Source organism: Myzus persicae, unplaced genomic scaffold (genome assembly GCF_001856785.1).
Source record: "Myzus persicae strain clone G006 unplaced genomic scaffold, MPER_G0061.0, whole genome shotgun sequence".
Classification (NCBI taxonomy): domain Eukaryota; kingdom Metazoa; phylum Arthropoda; class Insecta; order Hemiptera; family Aphididae; genus Myzus; species Myzus persicae.
The window spans coordinates 299,879-320,566 of record NW_019101591.1 but is presented as its reverse complement, the minus strand read 5'-3'; the positions used below and the strand labels follow the sequence as shown (position 1 = coordinate 320,566).

Genomic DNA, 20,688 nt, shown 5'->3' with positions numbered 1-20,688 from the left:
ATACCTGTCGAGCAAAGAACACTAAAAAACATAAGAAAATCCGGACTCTCGAAATGATGGGGTTTTTACTTTTTGTCAATCTTTCTTTTAATGTTAATTCTTATTCCTTATTATATACATATACATTATAAATTATACGTGTTTTAGCGGACAAAAAACATATGGTGTTAGTATGAACTATTTCTAGCAGCGTCATTATATTATTATTTATTATTAGGTACGCGTTTGACGTTATGTTCGGCTTGCCGAACGAGCCAAACTATCGGAATATACGTGTTAAGACAATGTATAATATACAAAGTGATTCTGCTACGAACAGTCGAACAGATGACTTTTTTCTTCTTTAAAATTTTAAAATATATTTGCATAACGATTTACCGAAATAAAGGGAGGTTCTTGTTTGTAAAGAAAGAAGTTTATAACGTCCCAAAAGACACGCTATTTTGAATCGAAATTTGAATAACAATAATGCACAGGTTTGAGCACACTCCGAGAGTATACCGTGAACACAGGGATTCTCTCATCGTAAAACAGACATTATTTCAGTAACTGTACGAAATTAGTAAAATTTGATTTTAAATCTTATGAAAAGATTATACGAATGGTAAATAGTATCGCAGAAAAATAAAAATAATGTTTTGAATATTAAAAAAAAAAAATCAACAATAATAATATTTTATAATATTCATAGATTTCTTGTTTAAGGGAAGATAATATTATCGCAAATATGTGAAGTGGATGTTGTAATATTGAATTTTGTTTACATTAAAGTTCTATACTAGGACAATTTTTACAAATTATAAAATTTTGATAGACTAGTTACTAGTATAAGTTATCATAACAAACTCATGTATCATCAGAGCGTAATATACATAATTGTATTACGTACTAATCCATTATCACGAACCCATTTTTCTTAGTAGGTACCCAAAGTTAAATAACTCAATTTTCAAACAAGTCACCTTATTAATGATTAACGATTAACCATTTATAGGAAAAAGGATTGATTCGCATTTGAATAAAAGAGGTTTGGTACAGCCACAAGGCACTCATTAACAGTATGAGAAATTCAACTGTTTGAAAATTTTATCGTTTTGACCATACTTACGAATTTCAAAAATCACAATTGAATAACATGGTTATTATATGGGAAAAAATTTGAATGAATATGTTGTCGGCTGAATCACTCTGTATAATGTATAGTGAGCATAATATTATATAGTCGTATTATATACATACCGAACACGTGCGGTGCTGCAGTGTGACTCGGACAGTTCGTTCGACACCATGCAATATTGTTGACAGATTTTTCCTTGCTCTTTGTGCGTCTCACGTGTGTCGCGTGTGTGTATAAAATATGGACTTCGACGACAAAAAAAAAATCCGAACGCACACGACCATAATATTAGATACATTACTGTACAGTGTATATTTTATATTATTATAGAACATGTTTTCAAATAACGTATAATATATGATTAGTTTTGTGATTTTAATGCCCTGAAAAATCGCTAATAATGCGTTCAAAAATGTACTTCTCACATTTTGCAAAGTTATACAACGAAAACGTGTTGTACAATGTTGAATGTTTTTCCAGAAGACAGTTTAAAATAATAATGAGCAATGGCCCTAAAATAGAAGTATTTTTATAGCCTCTTTAATTATTCGTAAATTTAAGAACAGTGGTCAGCGTAAACCTAACACATCTGCTAACATCACGTTCGACACTCTCTGACCCCTATGTACCTCTACCAATATACTGGTTTTTATTTCAACAATACGTTTTGTACAACAATGTACATTGTACACCCGCTGAAAAAACAAATCGTAAAATGATCGTATATCCTAAACATCAAAAAACGCAAAATTATATTTGTATCGTTAAAATAATCTGCAGCATCACCTAAAATTCATTTCTCCCCATTCTCTCACCAAATTTTCTGCTTACTTCAAATCAATTATATTCCCTCCCGTGATATATTATACATAAATACTGAAAGACAAAATCAAAATTTTAAATTTACAAATTTTTATATTTTTATATTTTATTTATTGGATTTAATATAATAATAATAAAATTGTTGAAAAAAATTATATTTACTCACAGTACTCATACTTGATAGGGACTTGGCAGAGGGGTCCAAGTCCCCCCAAGCTTCCTCCTATTTGCACCAATGAAACTATGACACCCCGGGCGCGATGGATCGAATCAACCACAATTCGGTTCAATTAAACCGAAACGTTTGAAACTGTGCGCTAGTACATTGTATTACAAATATACGATGCGGTTTAATGAGCGGATAATAATTGTTTTTCCGACATGCGATGAGTCGGGTATTTTATATGGGCGGCTCAAGTGTTTGCGGCGATACCAATGATTACGCGTTTAATATTATTATAGACCATTACTGTATTATATTATATTGCATGGGAGTGTATTATTATTATTTTTATTATTATTATTACTATTATTATATTATGCGCGTGCACGGTTTCGGCGCGTACCGAAATATTATTACTCTGCAGCCCTCGGACCCCTCTCGGACATAGGGTCGATAGTTCAATTTTCCTTAACTACATACAATTCCCAGAGTGTATAAATGTATAATTAACGTTTTGACATTAATTACATTTCTATTGTGACATGAGTTAATATTATGTATGTATCGTGCGTCTTTGTTGTCCTCAGACGAATCGAGACTCGTTTATTCGTCGTGCCGTCGTAATAATAATCCGAGTAACGTCAAAATCGTTTTCAATATTTAAATACAATTTACATTGTATGCGCTATTGTACACTAGCACTCTTTAAAAATTAATATTCAATAATTAAATCTTAGTTTATGTTCGAAAATTAAAGTGTTCCCCACAAAGGGTAGGATTTAAGAATTTCAATAATAAGAAAATACTCTCATTTTCAATGAAAAATTGAAATGTAGCATAAATATTTCATTATATAGTATTAAAGTAAGTTATTTGCTCACTACTACGTTAAATTTTTTCTACCTTCTCAGTACTTAGTACTTAAACGTATAGAAAAAATTCCAAAAAAAATTCTTCATACTCAAACAAATATTACCAATATTACCATTTTGTAAATTGTTTAATTGTGTGATGTTCATTGTTCATAAATATTTAATTGATTAAAATGTTGTAAACATTTTTATCTTGAGCTATAATAGTTAAGACTGCTGATAAATAATATTTAAATTAATTGAAGTGTACAAAAAAATTATATATTTTACAAGAAAATATTATAAATCAATTAATATATACAAATGTATCTATTATAAATTCAACAATTTCTCGTAACGAAAATATTTTTATAAATAAAGCCTGCACATTTTTTTTAGCGATTTTATGAGGTTTTGAAAATTTGTTGACGTTTTGAAAGTTTTAGCTAAGAAAAAAGACACTATGTCCTCTGTTCGAGTGTTATAATGAAATACAATTAATCAAAGTTAATCTATAAATATTTAAAGGCTGGTTACATTTTCAAGTCACTTGTTTTCTAAATTAATCTATAATCTATCATATTAAATTGATACATAATTCAGACACGTATTCAATTATTGTTTTCAATTACTTTTTTTAGCATTTTAATATTTATTGTTACGAAAATGTTTATAATGGGTCAACGTTGACGAAACGAACAAGAAAAAAGTAATTTAAGTACTTGTATTAAATATATTGCTTTTAATCCTAGTCAGAACCAGACTCGGATTAAGGGCTAATAAGCTTTATACCACCATCATGGAGCAAACTATCTTAACATATTCCCCCTCTCCACAATACAAACAAAATATAGTTGTGTAAATTATTTAAGAACATAAGAAGTTTTTATAGAATAATTATAAGAATAATTTATAACTTCATGATTTCCATTTATAAATTAATTTTAAAAATATCATAGTATTAAATTGTTAAAAAAAAAAAATTTTAAATTTTTTAAAAATAATTATTATAACATCTAATTTTTTGAATAGGTAGTTTAAATTTCACCACCCCTCAATATTTACCTCCAGGAGCAAAATATGCTCGGTTTGCAACTTAAGTTCATGTGGCCTTGTTTAGAACGTTTAAGATCGTCCCATTATCATGAAATTTGTTCAAGAACACGTTTTTTTATTCCGTTTCTTCATCGGTTGTGAGTTATGGGTTATTGAATAATACATATTGTTAGTACAGATCAAAATGGTTTTATCAGTTTAAAGAGAACGCATTATTTTTATGTCCCTCTATAACTTATAATAGGTACAATATCATAAAAATAAAACAAAACTACCTATCATATTTTCCTTTGCAAACAAAAAATGAAACGCATAAAAAAATAAAAATATCTCTGATAAAGTATATATAAATAATATTATATAAATCGATTAAAAGTTCACCTTTTTTGAAGAATAAAAAAATATATTTTTCTTCTACTATAGGTAGAATATTTTACTTGTCACTGCCGACAATGACCAAACGCCGCGTATAATAAGATACACGGAAATGTGAGCCTTCCTAGCACCCGTTAATCACCAGTTTTTTAGGACTTATAGAACAAGCTATTAATACTAGTGGTAATTAAATTGTACTGAAGGTTTGGTTAAAAGTACTTCAGTCTTGTGACAAAGCAGTCATTGTCCTCAGTAATAATTAACAAACAATTTTTAAAAAGGTTTATAAAATAGGTAGGTCATATGAAAGTTCTCTTTCAAAAATTTCGGAGAAACGGCCTGAATAAATTGTCCATATCAAGCACAAACAAAAAAATAATTATATTATAGACTGCACGTCTTCAATAAATTAGTATGTCTTATTGAAAACCTGTGACCACAATTTTTATTTTATGAATAATAACCTGAAGGGTTTTGCCCACGATTTGAATGCAGCCGATTTTTCATATTTACCATGTCCCGGATATCGTAACAGAACCAACATTTAAAATTTGATTTTTGGATACAAATTCTGACATTTTCGTCACGAATGGCTACGAATTGACTACGAAAATGTAGAATTGGTCTGCAACATAATTTGAGTATGGTTCTTAAACCGTGGTCCACATTCGACATTTTTATTTATGGGTGCCTCGGTGACTTATCCCGAAAACGTGTTTATTGGCGGCCCGGTGTAGTTGTCAAGCCGTCCTCTCGAGTGTTTGTAATATCACGTCGAATGCGTTCTTTTATTCGAAATACGAAGGTGGTGGTACTGATTGCGCACGAACCTACCCATACAATATACTACAGTAAATAGTTTTCAATAAATCTCCGCTAAATTGGTTGTGTACACGTCAACGGCAACAACAGCCGACTATACTCGTCGACCACAGTTGACCGGAAACGTTTACTCGCAGTGTCAAGGCTGCGAATATGGGTTTTCCGTCACGACAATATAATGATGAAGGTACCGCAAGTAATGCATTCAAACCATACCCGCGAAGTTTTCCGCCGTGTCGATTCGTATCGTACTTATCACGATTATTACGCTCCGTTAATGTTGCTTCGCTAACGTTCGCTTTCGATTTCTGATCTACGAATCGATTATTTGTCAACCACGATGATGGGGCTCTTGTTTGGTTCCGAACGATTCTCTAATTTTGACATGAGTACAAGTACCTATTGACCGACTTTTTTCGGTCTTGAGTTCCCCATTATATTGATTAATTGGAAACGCGGGAAGTATAGGCCTTTCCTCACCTCGCAACAACTATAGAGTTATCGACATAAAAATGCAAATCATTATATCTATAGGTATTAGTATAATTTATTATCTTGATACAATTTTCTGTCCTGTTGTGCCAAATAAATGTATTACATGATTCACATTGGCTCATTGTGAGCTTGAAAAATGGGGCATACTGTCGGAATTAGGTACCTATAATATAACTTCAATAATATTATAGGAATATCTGATAGGTATACACCAAAGTTTTTATTTTTTTTCGGAACAAGCAGTGTTTATAGCTTTGGTAATTTCAGTTTAAATAACAGTTATTATCTTCCGTGCTCACCTAAATCACTCTTCAGAAATAGTGTCCCACGAAAACGAAATTGTATTTACATTTGACATATATAGTGAATAAACGTAAACTAATTAAGTACCTAATTAATTTTGATTTTATTTATAGAAATGTTTAACAATGGTTTTAAATTTTAATAAAAAAAAAAGCTTAGTTGTTACACCAGATTCTCAAACTAGTGAATTAACTTATTAACGATTAATATATTATTGTGTCCCATTTTCTCAAAATTCCTAGTGCCTATTTCATATATTAAAGTGATACGTACTAAACTATACCGACTATCGTTTTCTCATCGTATTTCAAATCTTATTGTTACATCGTCATGGTCGTTTTTTCTAAATTCGTTTTTGATTCAGTGTGATATAGTTGTCGAACAGAATCGTTGTTGTCGCGAATTGGTCTATTTCACGTAGCACGCGTTATCTATAGAAAAAGCTTTTTTACCACAGTGCTTATTATTGTTCTTGGCAAATTTTTATTGTCATATGTAGTTTTTTGATTTTCGTTCTTAACATAGTGTCCACCGTTTCCAAATTACTGAACAACCGAGAGCTGGCAAAATATCTCAAGTCCATCGATATTTGTTAGTTGTTAGACGAGTACGGAATGTTTAATAATTCATTGATTTGTATATTTCATCTTATACCTAATAAAAAAAAATTATCATTTAAGAATTTGGTCGTTTGAACATTGTTAATGCAATATAATGCTGGCAGGTAGTATCTCAAGTAAATTAAAATATTATGTAATAATCAGAAAAATTGCACGATTAATGCATAAAAAAACCTTTTAAATATTATTTATACCAACACTTTTTTATTAAATTTGCTTCAAAAAATGTAATGAGTGCACTGCAAAACGTGAGATTTCTAAATAAAATGTACAAAATATGTTTGATTAATATTTTGAAAATAATAATAAATATGAAACAATATCAAAAAATACGTTTTTTTGTTATCTATTATCGAGATTTTGTTTTCTCCATTCTTATTTACACAACGTATCGTTCTGCGTATTTGAATTGACTACAATATTATAATTTATGAGTAATATTACGTATAATATTGTTTATCGATTTATTTTCATTCGTTATAAACTGCGTATGTCTATATTGTCAACAACCGTCCAAAATAAATTTGCCTTTGGGAATAAAAAAATTAATTGTTATTGAAATCAACGTTTACCATAGCAAAAAAGAACCCCTGGAGTCTAGTATATACCTATACTTAATCATCAGAGAATATGATAAATAAATAATTTAAATTTCGAAACGTTAATATTCTGTATTCAATCAAATATACATTTTGAAGAGAACATCATATTATGATATGCAGCAAACCTACACAAAATTGTTGTTCATTAGTATTTTATTATTGTGGCGAAGTATTTTTTTTCACGAAATCAGTAAGTTTTGTAGTGCATTAAGACGAAAAAATGTACAGCGTCACAGACCCGGCAAAAAGTCTTACTCTTTGGAATCTTGCTTTTACTAATTATTTTTTTATTGCCTTCTAACTTTGAAGAAAGTACCTACCTATCCGATTGATATTTTATTGTTATTGTAGTTGTAATGCTACGTTCGAGCAATTATAATATTCGAACGGACTATAAACATAATAATGAATGTGTGTAATCATAATTTGTAGTAATAGTTATATTATGTGGGTACCCATCATTAGTTTGTGTGTAATAATACCGGCAGAAAATTCAGGAAAAAAACAAGTAATAATAGTTGTCGAAAATGGAATAATTAAGCCGGCAATCATTAGATAAACGTAAGAACGAGTATTATAATATTTCAGCTTAATTAGATCATGTATAAACAAAATAGATATGAATTAAGATCGACGGGAAAAAATTTTTAATTATTTTGATTTATTGTTACTATACCTATACATTATACAACGGGTACAATTGTACAAATTAATGAATCGCATGTTACACGAATAATAAATTAGTACGCAAAACAAGTAATTTGTGTAATTGTATAGTGTTTGAAGTTGTTATAATGTTTAATGAATACAACATATTTGTTATTCTTATTAGTATTTAGTATACTATTTAAAGATTAGAGTATCGTAACATATATTATGTATTGAACAAAAAAAAAAATGTTAATTATTGTGATTAGGAATACATTGGTTTTTTTTTTTACAGGAAGTTGCGGCGTGCCAGATATGACATCCATATCAGACATAGACGAGGACGTTATAAACCGAAATTTGCAAAAAAGATATTCGGATAATCACATATACGTATCCTTTTTATTATTTGACATAAAAAAAATGTATTATAATATATTCTGATCGTGTTCAATGTTTGAATTATGTAAGTACAAAGTATATTGAACGGAGCAGTGTGTATACAGGATTGGATTGTGTTGACTTAATGGGAAAACGTGAAAACGTGTACCTATATAAAATATTAAATTTATAAATCCAATATTGATCGGTGTGGTGCATGTATTCAAATCGGGAGAATTTCCAACCCGCATCGAGAAAGTATATCTTGATAATAATATATTAAATACAAAACACATATTTTTTAATTACACATACATACGTGTTTGCTGTATCGGCTGGAGCTTAAACGAATTACCTATACAGAGTGATACAGAGGAATAATAATACTATAGTTATATGTTTTTTATAATTCTAAACGTCTAAAACGTTGAAGTTTATGATCGCATACTTTCAAATACCTATAATGTTTATACTTAGGTACTGTTAAAAGAGTATCTTGCTGTGATACAAACTATTTTTTCAAACGAAAAATTTTGCTTTTTTATTGTGAATTGTTGGTCAGATGATATTTTAAAAATGTTGATATATAGTATATAAATAAAATTCTAATGAATAGTTTCTGGATTATTAATTTTAATATTAAAGATAATACTCCATGATAACAGGTTTAGATTATACAAGGACAACAATGATTTTAAAATCATGATAATTAATGTACCTAAATGTACTCAATTTTTATAATTTGTAAAAATTGTGCGAGTATAATGGGTACTAGATTAAATATTACTTACATTTCATATTTTTTCTTAAGACCATTATAAAAGACTATTAAGACTCCGAAACTACTCGTTTAATTTTCGATTTAGATGCATCCATTATCTTCTTAACAATTTACAGCACATTGGTGAAAAAAAGAAATTCATAAAGACCTTAAAATAGCATAGAAATCTAAGTATATAATCGTTATAACTTATAAGTGAACATAAAAATTTCATAAATCAGAATTTGAACAACAGAAGAGCACGGTTTGCGAGTCTCTCTGTATGTTTCATGTGTGTATTTTTTCAAGTATTGTTTCGTAATTGATGCTATTCGCATAACGATTTTTAATTAAATTCGTCTGATGGTTATAATCTGCGATGCGCAGACACTGTTTTTTTCATCAATTTCATCACGGCGTGAATACTTATATTAAACTATTTAAAAGTGTTTATGAATACCCTAATGTTTTATGAATATATGAAATGCACATACTGTATTTGAAACACTATTATGTGCTTTTTACAATCTAACGTTTTACTATTGGCCGGATGCAATGATGGTTATAATTATTAGTAGAAAAAAATCTATGAAAAGGACGCTTAAAGTGGTTTTTTTTAGAAAACAAGTGATATCTACTATATTATGATAAAACTAAGGACAATAATTTAGAACTCTTTGGCAAACTTTATTTTTAAGAAAGAGTCAGAGTGATTTAAAAAGGATAATTTATGTGTAACAATTAATGTTTTTGTACTTATGAGTTACATTATTAAAGTAGTCAGTACTCAGTAGGCCACATTAAATCAAAACAGTTAAAAGTATATCGTGTAAATTCCGATAAAGTAGTCTCCGAAATGTTGTCCTCTTCAATTATTCTTCTATTTGCGATTTGATCACTATAGCTGGTCAGGCGCAGAATTTCAGTTTTACGTTGTTGTAGTATCAACAATATTTGCAGGCCACTATTGAATCATCAACAGACATATACATATATATTATATAGGTTATACCAGTATATTTTAGTCATGAAGTAGGCAGGCGAACAATTTAAAATATAAACAACTACGGTTACAACATTTGTATAGTAAATATTACGATTAATGTTTAATAGGTTTTATTTTATTTTGTTTTTGACGTTTTGATGGGCCATTTAATCAATTTTGATTTCTTATTAACATGGCTTAACGATTAGGATATTTAGTTAGCATACCCAATTTTGTCATTTTAATGTTGATGGCAGTGGTAACATAAATCTTCTATACAACTCATGTAACTCTCATGTAAGTAAAAATCATGTTTTTATTATTATATTTTGTTCTTTTTAATATTATTATTACTGTTATCAATATTTTCTTGGTAGTGGGACAATTGTCGGACTACGGTGAAAAGTAACAAAAATATCCAAAATTTGAAATATACTGACTCAATATAAAATTAAAAACACATATCGGTACTTTTGTTTTTTTTGTGAGGCCACAGAAGTCGTTTTGAAAAATAAATATTTGTGAATGTTCACCCTGACCTCTGCTCTCCCACAAATTACTCACCTGTAGCTGTTGTTTAAGTTCAAAACCGTTTTACAACAGTTTACAACTGTTTCTTACTGTCTATTTCTTTAATCTGGTTTTCCGTACCTGTGTAGTTCCGCTTCGGTTATAAATCGAATTGTGTCGACATACTATTATGTTGTACCGTCGTATTTAAAATTTAATTTCCGTCAATGTAGAGTCACAATTTCATGACGTCCGCGAATATTTGTGTCTAAGAGGCAAGAGCGTTTGTGAGCGGGGGACATGTAAATGGTATTATTATATCGAATATCGATCTTCGTTTTGATATCCGTAGTATGCATTTTATCATAACTTATAACAGCCCTCGTCCAATTCTCAGCCGCCTTTACCACGGGACGTTGATTCACTTATTTTGACTTGTCATTTTGTATCGTAACATATAACATTTATTATTATTATATTACGGGTTTAAAGTAGGTCGTTTCGCGTATACCTACGCATACTGTATTAATAATGATAAGCGGTAAGATGAAAAATAATGGTACTGCGTATAATTGATAAAATTGTACAATTTATGTTCAATGATAATTAAGTAATAACTAATAACATTGTGCAGTGTGGAATGTCCTCGATTACGTTTTATCGTGGGTTCAACGATTACTGTTCATTACGCGTACTATGCTATTTACTCGAACAACACAAAATAATATGAAAATACAAACACTTAATTATTAATAAATTTCAATTAAAATATTGCACGCTAGTTTTGTTATTCTCTATGAAAGTGGATCGATCTGAAGAGAGAAGGGGGTGTATAGAAATAACCCTCGCGCGTGCAGCCTATGTCGTCGTTTACTCAATATCGTTTTTGAAACAAAAATCCTGACCGCAATCGACAAACCGTATTTTTAGTGGAAATTTTATTTAAAAATTCATAAATGGGTATTGTTGAATATATTTCTTTTTTTATGACGTATGATTTTCATGGCACTATTTATTCATATCATATAGCTATAATTGTTATATACTTGTAACTAACAAAAATAGAAATTCAAACGAATAAAAAATCATTAAAAAATAGTATAAATTATGATACTCTTAAAAGCTTTTTTACTTACAGGATATATCTATACCATGTTTTTAGTTGGGTATGATGGGATTGTGTATGATTCACCCAGCATTTTCATCCCTATTTTTCTAAAAAAAATGAGTAAAAACGCGATTATATTTTCAAAAATGTTGTAAATGAATCTAAAACAAGTGAAAAAATTTAATCATTTAAAAATATTGGTGCTTTTGGAAAAAATGAGTGTTGACTGTCAAGTATTAAATTAATCACCCTGTATTTGTGGTATATAGGTTATCAAGCATCGTGTATTCATTGCACTCAAATACGTGTTATCAATACACAATACCATAAGAACATCTCGAGAGTGGTCATTTCGATTTATTCGAACCATCTTAAAAAGTAAATAATATTATACTTAAATTGTATCAGCACGTATCAATGAAGTGTATCATAGCCTTAATGGTATGCATACAAAATAATATTGACAAATTGACCGTACACGTGTATGTACTTTTCCAATACTATATACCTACGCACTCACCAAAATTTGTCCGTAATCAGATAAAGTTAGTTTGAAGTGTTTGAACTTAATGCAATATATAGTGTTCTGAAATTTTCCTGTGCATGTACATATAGTTGCTATTTTTTATTGAGTGAAAACTTACACGAATTTTGAATGTTTCAATTGACCTAAATGATCCAAGATATTGGTCACACGTGAATGTAACAAATAGATTTTATCTTTCGATACATATATTTTACATTGTACATTTTGGCATGTTGTTGAGAGAGGTTAGATCCCCTCATTGGCCCTTAAAAAAAAAGATTTTATAAAATAATGTTTTTTCAAAAAAAGGTTAAAGATATACTATCGTTGTTGATAGTCATGAACAAAATATACTTATTGCATTAAATTATATACTATATTATAAATTGAGGTAAAGTATAAGTACATTTGATGAAGGTATTATAATTTTATACTTAAAGAATACACTTCTATCTATAAGTTATTAACTGATCCTTATTTATTAGGATGTAATATAGTAGAAGTAAATAATAATGCATTAAATGGTTTTCCAGATATTTTAACAAAAAAATATCGACTAGGTACTTACATATTTTTTAAAAACATTAAGAAAACATAATGTCTACTTGTGTTAAAAAATATTCTATCTTCAACATTATAAGGGTGGTTTCTGAAAGAAAATTGCATCTAATTTTCAAAATAATCAGGAAATTTATAGATATATAATAGTGAATGAATATTAATTAATTGAATAATTTTGAGTTATTTGCAGATATTTGAAGTTTTTTTGTATTTATTTTGATATTATTTTTTTTTAAGTTCAAAATATTGAAATACAATAAAAAGATTACTCATAAGTTGTTATTGCTGATATGATTCGAAATACTTACTAGATTTTGAGTTATTTTAATTTGTGAACTTACTGCTTAAGTAAACGTAGGTTCATTTTAATGAGTTTAGACGATATAGGGGCTATAATGATTTGGAAACTTCTGTTTGTAATATTTATCTATCACCATCTTATAATTTCTGAAAATGTCCAAGTATAAACAATCTTGAATTCAATATCATGATACCATAATAACTACTTTATATTATTTTAATACTATATTTAAGAACACTGTTATCCTTAGCACCTATATACTACATACATATTAATACAATAGAAACTACTCGTTCAAATGTTGATTTAGATCCATCAGACTTTTTGAAAATATTACAGGCTTAATAACTTATAGTAGGTGACAAAGGGTGGTTCTAATTTGAACAAAAAAAGTTTGTATCACCACAGGATGTTCCTTAAAATATGGTATAAGAAATCTAAATAATAGAAAGCATGGTAACCATTAATCATTGGTATTAAGCATGACTAAATAAACAAGTATGTCAGCAAACTCGAGTATTTTTCCTATCACTGCGCATGTGTGCTCCCAGACTTGAAATAAACGATAATTTACATCCCAAATACAATGCGGCGTCAATAAAGTATATTCATGATTAACTCTTTTTTTTCTATGTCTGGGGCACATTCTATATGCTGAACGATTTTGCTCATGCACATTTCTGTTTATTTAGCCATTTATTGAGTATACTTAAGAATTAAAAAAAAAATGTATAAAAGTTTATTATTAACAAAACGTGCTCGGTGAATCAACTCATATATAATTGTATTACTTAAATGTAGGTGTTACTTTGGGCCTTTGAATTTGGATGGCTTGAGTTATGTATACACCTCCGTGTCATACGGTATATGTGTGTGATTTGTAATAAACATATAAATTAAAGTTAATTATTAATAAATGTTAAATGATAATAATGTAAATTATTGTCCATATTATAAATGTATAACATACGTATTAAGTATACAGAAAAATACTTATATTCATTAATATTATCAATAACCTATCTGAAAAGTATAAATAATAATATTATTGAGTCAATATTTATGTGCAAATACACGGCCGTTAATTAGGTATAAATTCAATAAATAATAATATTAATAATAATATAATAATATCATATTATAGTCTATACTAATTTTAATATATTAAACATACTTTGCAGTGATTACGCGATGTGTTCTTTTTAATTTTTTTAATAATGAGAACTGTTGCATACTTACACGCGTATAAATTTATTATTAGTTGATTATATTTTCAATTTACGCGCCACGAAATAATCGATTAAATATGTGTAGGTATGCTGCTTTAACGTGCCCGAATTAACCTTAGTCCTCTTATTATATATCTCAAAGCTTTTATGCATATCTACTATAGATATGAATATTCAATAGTTCAATACATCAATTGTGGTTGTACCTATATTTATAATTTTACCAAATTTGTAAACATTATAATTTCTAATGTTGTATGATGTATGTTAATACACATTTTTTCCTATTGATTTACCTGAATTGCCTACAACAGTTTTTTTACGCGTCCCATGTGCAAGGTTCCTAATTATAAATAAATCGATATAACACTCATTAGAAGCATTTCGCACTTATAATGTACTAAAAAACTTTATTCATAATATATATGTGCATTTAGGGCCTATTGACATAATAATATTGATATAAAATGTATTGGCGCTTATTTCATTTTGACTAGGTAGGTATGTGTTTATTTAGCGTTCAAAACTGACAGGGATTGATTTTTTATGTACATTTAAGAAGTTAAAATGTATTTATGGGCTATTATTTTTCTTTGAATATATTATTATTGTGATGTAAATTTGAAAGCAATAATTCATTGCTTTCGATAAATGATTGTAAAGCTTATAATATTTATATTATACAAATGTCTGGCTCGGATCAGAATTCAAAAATAAAAAAATTGATGTCATTTTTACTAACACGAGTTCTTGGACCAGCTGACAGATATAATAAAATTAACAATTTATTAACTGTGAATCATGAAATATTTTTATTTGTAAGTAATTCAATGAATGTATAGTATAAACAAATATGCAAACACCTATAATTTCATTTATTATTTCATATTTCCATCCACATATTTTCAATTTTTAACTGGAACAATTCGGGCCCCACGGTGGTTACCATGTACCCTCCCACAGCTAAGACATAATTGATCCCCTTGTAATTTCACAACTATATAAAGTATTTAACTCAACAATATCGTTAGTAATTATTAAAATAATTGCTAGAAATCTCGTTGATAAAAATAAATAAATTAGCGATACATTTTATTCTGAACAATTTGAAAAAAAATCAATCAATTTTGTTGTTGTCCCTAGTTTTCCATCTGTATATTGCATACGCGTAATTGCAATGTTTGGGTATGAAATTATGGTTTATTTTTTGAAACAAAATGTACAAAATAAGTATAAAAGTTTTGAATTGCGATATGATCGTTATCGAGAGACTTTCTGCTCAAGCTGTCGTGCTTACACATTAGCTATTTATGAAAAAGGGTTTGTAGGTGATCGCGGTGAACATAACAACAATTTAAACTTCGTCCTACATTATATATTTATTAAACAAGCAACGGACGAAGCTTTAACACTTGAATACTATAATACATGGGTATATTTATTGTTTGCTGTAATTAGTTTCACAACAATTGTAGCGATTTTAAATAGTATAACGTATTTATACTCATTTTTTAATGTCTGTCAATAACAATTATCGTATGACTTGAACTTTGGTAGCATATTACATAGAAGATGCACTTAAACTTATCTCCGAACTCTAAGTTTAGTCGATCGCTTTAATACCACGTTTTCGGGAGGAAAGAAATATTCCACTTGCAGTTTTTGTTTTTTGATATCGACGACACTAGTACCAACGACTTGCGTCGTACACATATATTTCAAAAGCTGTTTACCTATACACAAATAATTTATAGCGATGACCTAATAAATCATGTGCTTACGCGTATACATTATCGTGAAAAATAAATCAATGAGTCTGTTGAGATTTTGCACAGGACGTGTTTAATCTACGTCAGATATATTTACAATTATTGTAATATATCATACCTAGTGCAATGTATTGAAATATTATATTTTATACAGGCATCCGTGTAAAACAAATGTATAATGTGTTGAAGGGACAATGTGATGAACGAAAAATATTACATAAAATAAATTATCTTAAAATCTTTAATAATTTCAAAATTTCGGAAGCTATCTTATATAAAATAACAAAAATTCAGAGTTGAGAATAGATACTTAAACCAAATTTCTAGATAACATACACATGATTGTATATACATTTATCTATATAAGACACAGATAATTTTACTTTTATTTAGAATCTAGATAATATTATGATTGGTAAGAATAACAATATTTTAATTTTATTAAATTTAAATAATCTATAATTGATGTTAATAAATATTAAAACTCTAGATGAGGAAATTTGTTATCTAAGACTACGATTAGATGACTGACATAGTAGTTATTTATTTATCAACAATTAACGGGGCAAGCCCTTTGTATACGCCATTATAAAACAAACAACATATTAAACTTAAAGATTCACAAAATAATATTAAAGCTTTGTGGTTAAAAATTATCAAAAGATAAAATGTAATAAAATGTTGAGTATTTATTATTTATGAGACTTATCTAGATTAGTTAAATATAGATGAGTATTTTTTTAAAATCTAGATAGATCTCATCACTGTATACAATTAATGAAAAGATTAGTATGAAAGTTGATTAGATATGTTCTAGGTAATCGTAACGAGCATTGTTCAATTGATATAAATACCTTTTGTTCACAGATTTATTTGTCACAGTGGGGTTGAGTGAATTAAATTTTAGAGGGACCTCCCCATCCCTGGCTGGAGTAAACCTGGATTCAACACTGTCTAAATCGGCTTGTCGCGATTCATGATCTTATGCGATTCAATGTAATACACATATGCTCAGGGGTTAAAGTGGTAGAAAGGCGGGAGGGAATTCCTTACTCCTGACCATACGATTAAAAAGTGCACCTATACAATTATCTTCAAAATCTTTACTAATACGTTCAAGCCTTTAGATCGAACCAAAATAATTTCTTTAGGTTAAAAATATTCATTCACTATAAAACGTAAAAATATGTTGTAAAGTTGAGTATTGATAACTCGAATCTCAAGGGGCATAAAGATAAATTCGACATAAAATTGTTTTGAGTTTTAACTTCAAATACGACTTATATACACTTCAAGGGACAAGAAAAAAAATGTAAGATATTATATGAATGTTTTGTAGTTATCGTGATTCGTGACTCGACTGGATAATACTTTTTATGTAGCATAACGCCATAACATATGTGAGCTCTATGACGATATCATCTTTTAATTTGAAGTAAGTCGTTGTTTAATAGTTTAAGGTTTTTCCAAACTTGTACTGACTGTTTTTGATCTTGTATATTATGATCATATAAATTATTATATTAGTATATACTACAATCTATCATATATTTACTGACAACTTATTACTATACTCGAGAGCTTTAAATATTACGGGACCATAAGCCCAAAAACCTTCAGGATGTACACTCTCGAGTAATGCAACTTTTGACAAATTTGCTATTTTCCAGGTGTAAGGAAGAGGAACCTTTGGGCTTTGGTAATATTTTGAAGGGGGTACAACTGTACAAGCAGTTCTCTCCCCAGGTTCTCTGTTCCCGTACATTCGACAAACCCCGCCGAAGGGTTGGGATACACATGATATAATATTATGCAATTCATCGAACTTATTATTGTTTTTTTTTTTTTTACGACAACTTCTGTATATATAATAACCCGGTTACATATATAATTGACGTGTGCCGAGGAATAAATCGTCGCGAAGTAATGAACATCGTTTGTCGGATGACAGACGCGCGTCCTGTTTAGCTCTGTATGCATATATAAATATGTATATACTCTGAACATTTTTTCCCCTTCATCTCTGCTCGCGAAAAGGGGGTCAATATCGATCTATTATGTTATTATCGTTGTACATTCTGCCACCGCCACTGCTGTCGGTGGATGGTGGGGGGGAGGGGGTGGAACGAACCCCGTGCAGCCGATCTGGCTGTCCGCCGCTATGACTCATCACGTTCGGCGGCGGCCGCCACCCTCGGCAAGTCTCGCACGGGGGCGCCCGCCAGTCCGCCCCCGAAATCGTTCCGACATTATGTACCTTTAGCTATATAGATGGTTGAATGAGCTCGACTTATATTATTTTTACATTTTCTTCGCTCATCGACGCCAGTAATATTAAAATTTAAAAAAATAATAATAACACCAACGATGGCCGACACGCGATATGTAGGTACTATACCTACTATACCAGCTACGACAAAGTGGTTGCGTGATCGCATGGCTTACACTATATATATTGTATACAATGCTGGTAATTTTATGGCAGTGACATCGGTGATAAATGTAGTATCGTTTTCTGTTGTGTCACTATAAATATTAATTTTCATTATCGCGTACGTGCATACTATTTTATACGAATAAAATATTATTTTCAGTTGCGATCACCCGTCTTCGCTGTTGATAAAATATTTTCGTTTCTTTCCGTTTCTTTTCATATTATAACGTGTCTGCACTGTAGTTATAGGCTAAGAAATAATTTGAATCAAAATCGGTCTCGTTTCCATACGAATCCATTAAGTAATTTTCTTATACGAATACTACGTACAGTAAATATTTCATAATTTTAATAATTTTCAACTGATTTTGAATATTCATTTCAATGAAACACAATGTTTTTTAAAAAATTATTTGCAGAATATTCAAAGCGTTTTTGAAAAAAATATATAATTTCATACCTCAAAAGAGAAGGGTACCTTTCTAAAAATGTTGCTTGATAAATACCAATTATTGAACGAATTATTATTTTTAAATATATTTTTATGTCGCTTATTTTTTAGACGAGTCGAGTATAATATACATACTAATATTATTAAGTATAATATAATATAATATTGCATGTGATTGCGAATTCACTCAGTTTGTCAAACCGATGAACGCGTATGAACTTTAAAATTTACTGTTAACTTCAAACCCAAACATTCAGTGCTTATGTATCAACCATTTTCGACAAAGGTTGGAAAATAAATGATGATGTTAAATAAACGTTAACAAGTTAATAGTTAAAGAACAGTAGCTATATTTGACTCTTACAGTTTGGAATGAATATGGTTTTGGACTTTTAGTTAAATATAAGTTAAATAAAATCTACGGCTCAACGTATTCGAGTACAAAAAGTCTTTTTAAAATAGGTTCTTTGAAAATTTCATATTTAAAGCTTTCCGTTTTCTTTAGGTTTTCTGCACGTTATTTGTATAAATTCTACTGTTTACAATCGAACAATTTATATACCTCACGGCCGTTTGCAGTTGTCTCTTGTGAATTATATATAAAGCCTCGATTAATCGATTGAATCTCAATTTTAATTGCACGTATACATCATGTCGAGTATCTACTTTAAAATCCAAATTAATCATGACACCGGTTTTAAAATAATCGCTGACTCTTTGGATGTGTATAATATACTTAGATTTTTAAAATTAAATACACAAAAACTCTTTATCTAGCACCCTTATAGAAAAAAAAAATGTTCACAATAGCGTTTGTCAAAAAACCAAAATTTAATTTAGCCGAAATCAACATGAATTTCTAGTGTTATTTTGGAAAAGTTTTCAATCTAATAAAATGTATGCAATAAATAATGTAGTTTACTGAATGTTTTAGTTGACGGTACATTTTTTCTGAAAAAGTTTTTATTTTAAGTCTGCACTCGCTCGTATAATTTATTTGTAGTTTTCATATTTTAATGAACTAATGTTTTGTATCCGTTTTACTTTTTTCCGAGTTCTACATAGCTATAAATTTTAAAAAATAGAACGGTTTTATCAAATTATTTGTGCAAGAAAAATATTTTTTTAAATTTTTTAGTTTAAAAATAAATGATTCAATGACTTAAAGAAAAACGTGACCTGGCATTTATTTTAAGTTTAATATTTCAACCCTAGTATTTTGCTTATACATAATATAGATAAATAAATTATACAGTACAAACATATTTAAATTGAAATATTATGATATTAGTTATATGTAATAGGTATCTACTTTATAATTAAAATTATTAACAATACTGTGAAAATAAATTATTTACAAATTCGTAATTGAATTTTTCGGTTGTGGAAGTACCCATATACTTGTTTTTTCTAAAAATAAACAAAACACGCAAAACATAATTTTATCACGCTAAAACAGTTTTTTCTAAGTGATTAAATTTTTGTCGCCATAATGTCATCACCTAAAGTTAAGCCACTCCGTTCACTTAGGTAATTCGGTTGTTAATTTTACATTTAGCAAATTACGTGTGAATACGGTACAATGTAACGCGAACACTGCACCTATATAAATTACAACACCATTGTGCGCCGCTTCAATATTTTAACAATAAATTGGAAACTTCTTTGAAAAAAAAAAAAAAAACTCGGAGGCGTTATTGGATTTGTTGAGAAACCCCGCGTTTGTAGTGCGTAACAAAATTTAATGTCGAACCGATGTGACAAGTGGCGGACATTGTACTTACCCAGCCCGAGACCAT

The 20,688-nt window shown here is 29.1% G+C and overlaps 1 protein-coding gene across 2 annotated transcripts in view; it reads left to right on the top strand.

Annotated features, from left to right (window-relative positions):
- The window catches only part of LOC111029808 (myosin-VIIa), a 135,895-nt gene that overhangs the window by 38,963 nt on the left and 76,244 nt on the right, over positions 1–20,688 (top strand). For both annotated transcript variants that reach the window (XM_022308990.1, XM_022308989.1), the window contains exon 2: positions 8,170–8,267. In XM_022308990.1, the coding sequence (XP_022164682.1) occupies positions 8,170–8,267 (98 nt within the window). The remainder of the gene's footprint in view (positions 1–8,169; positions 8,268–20,688) is intronic.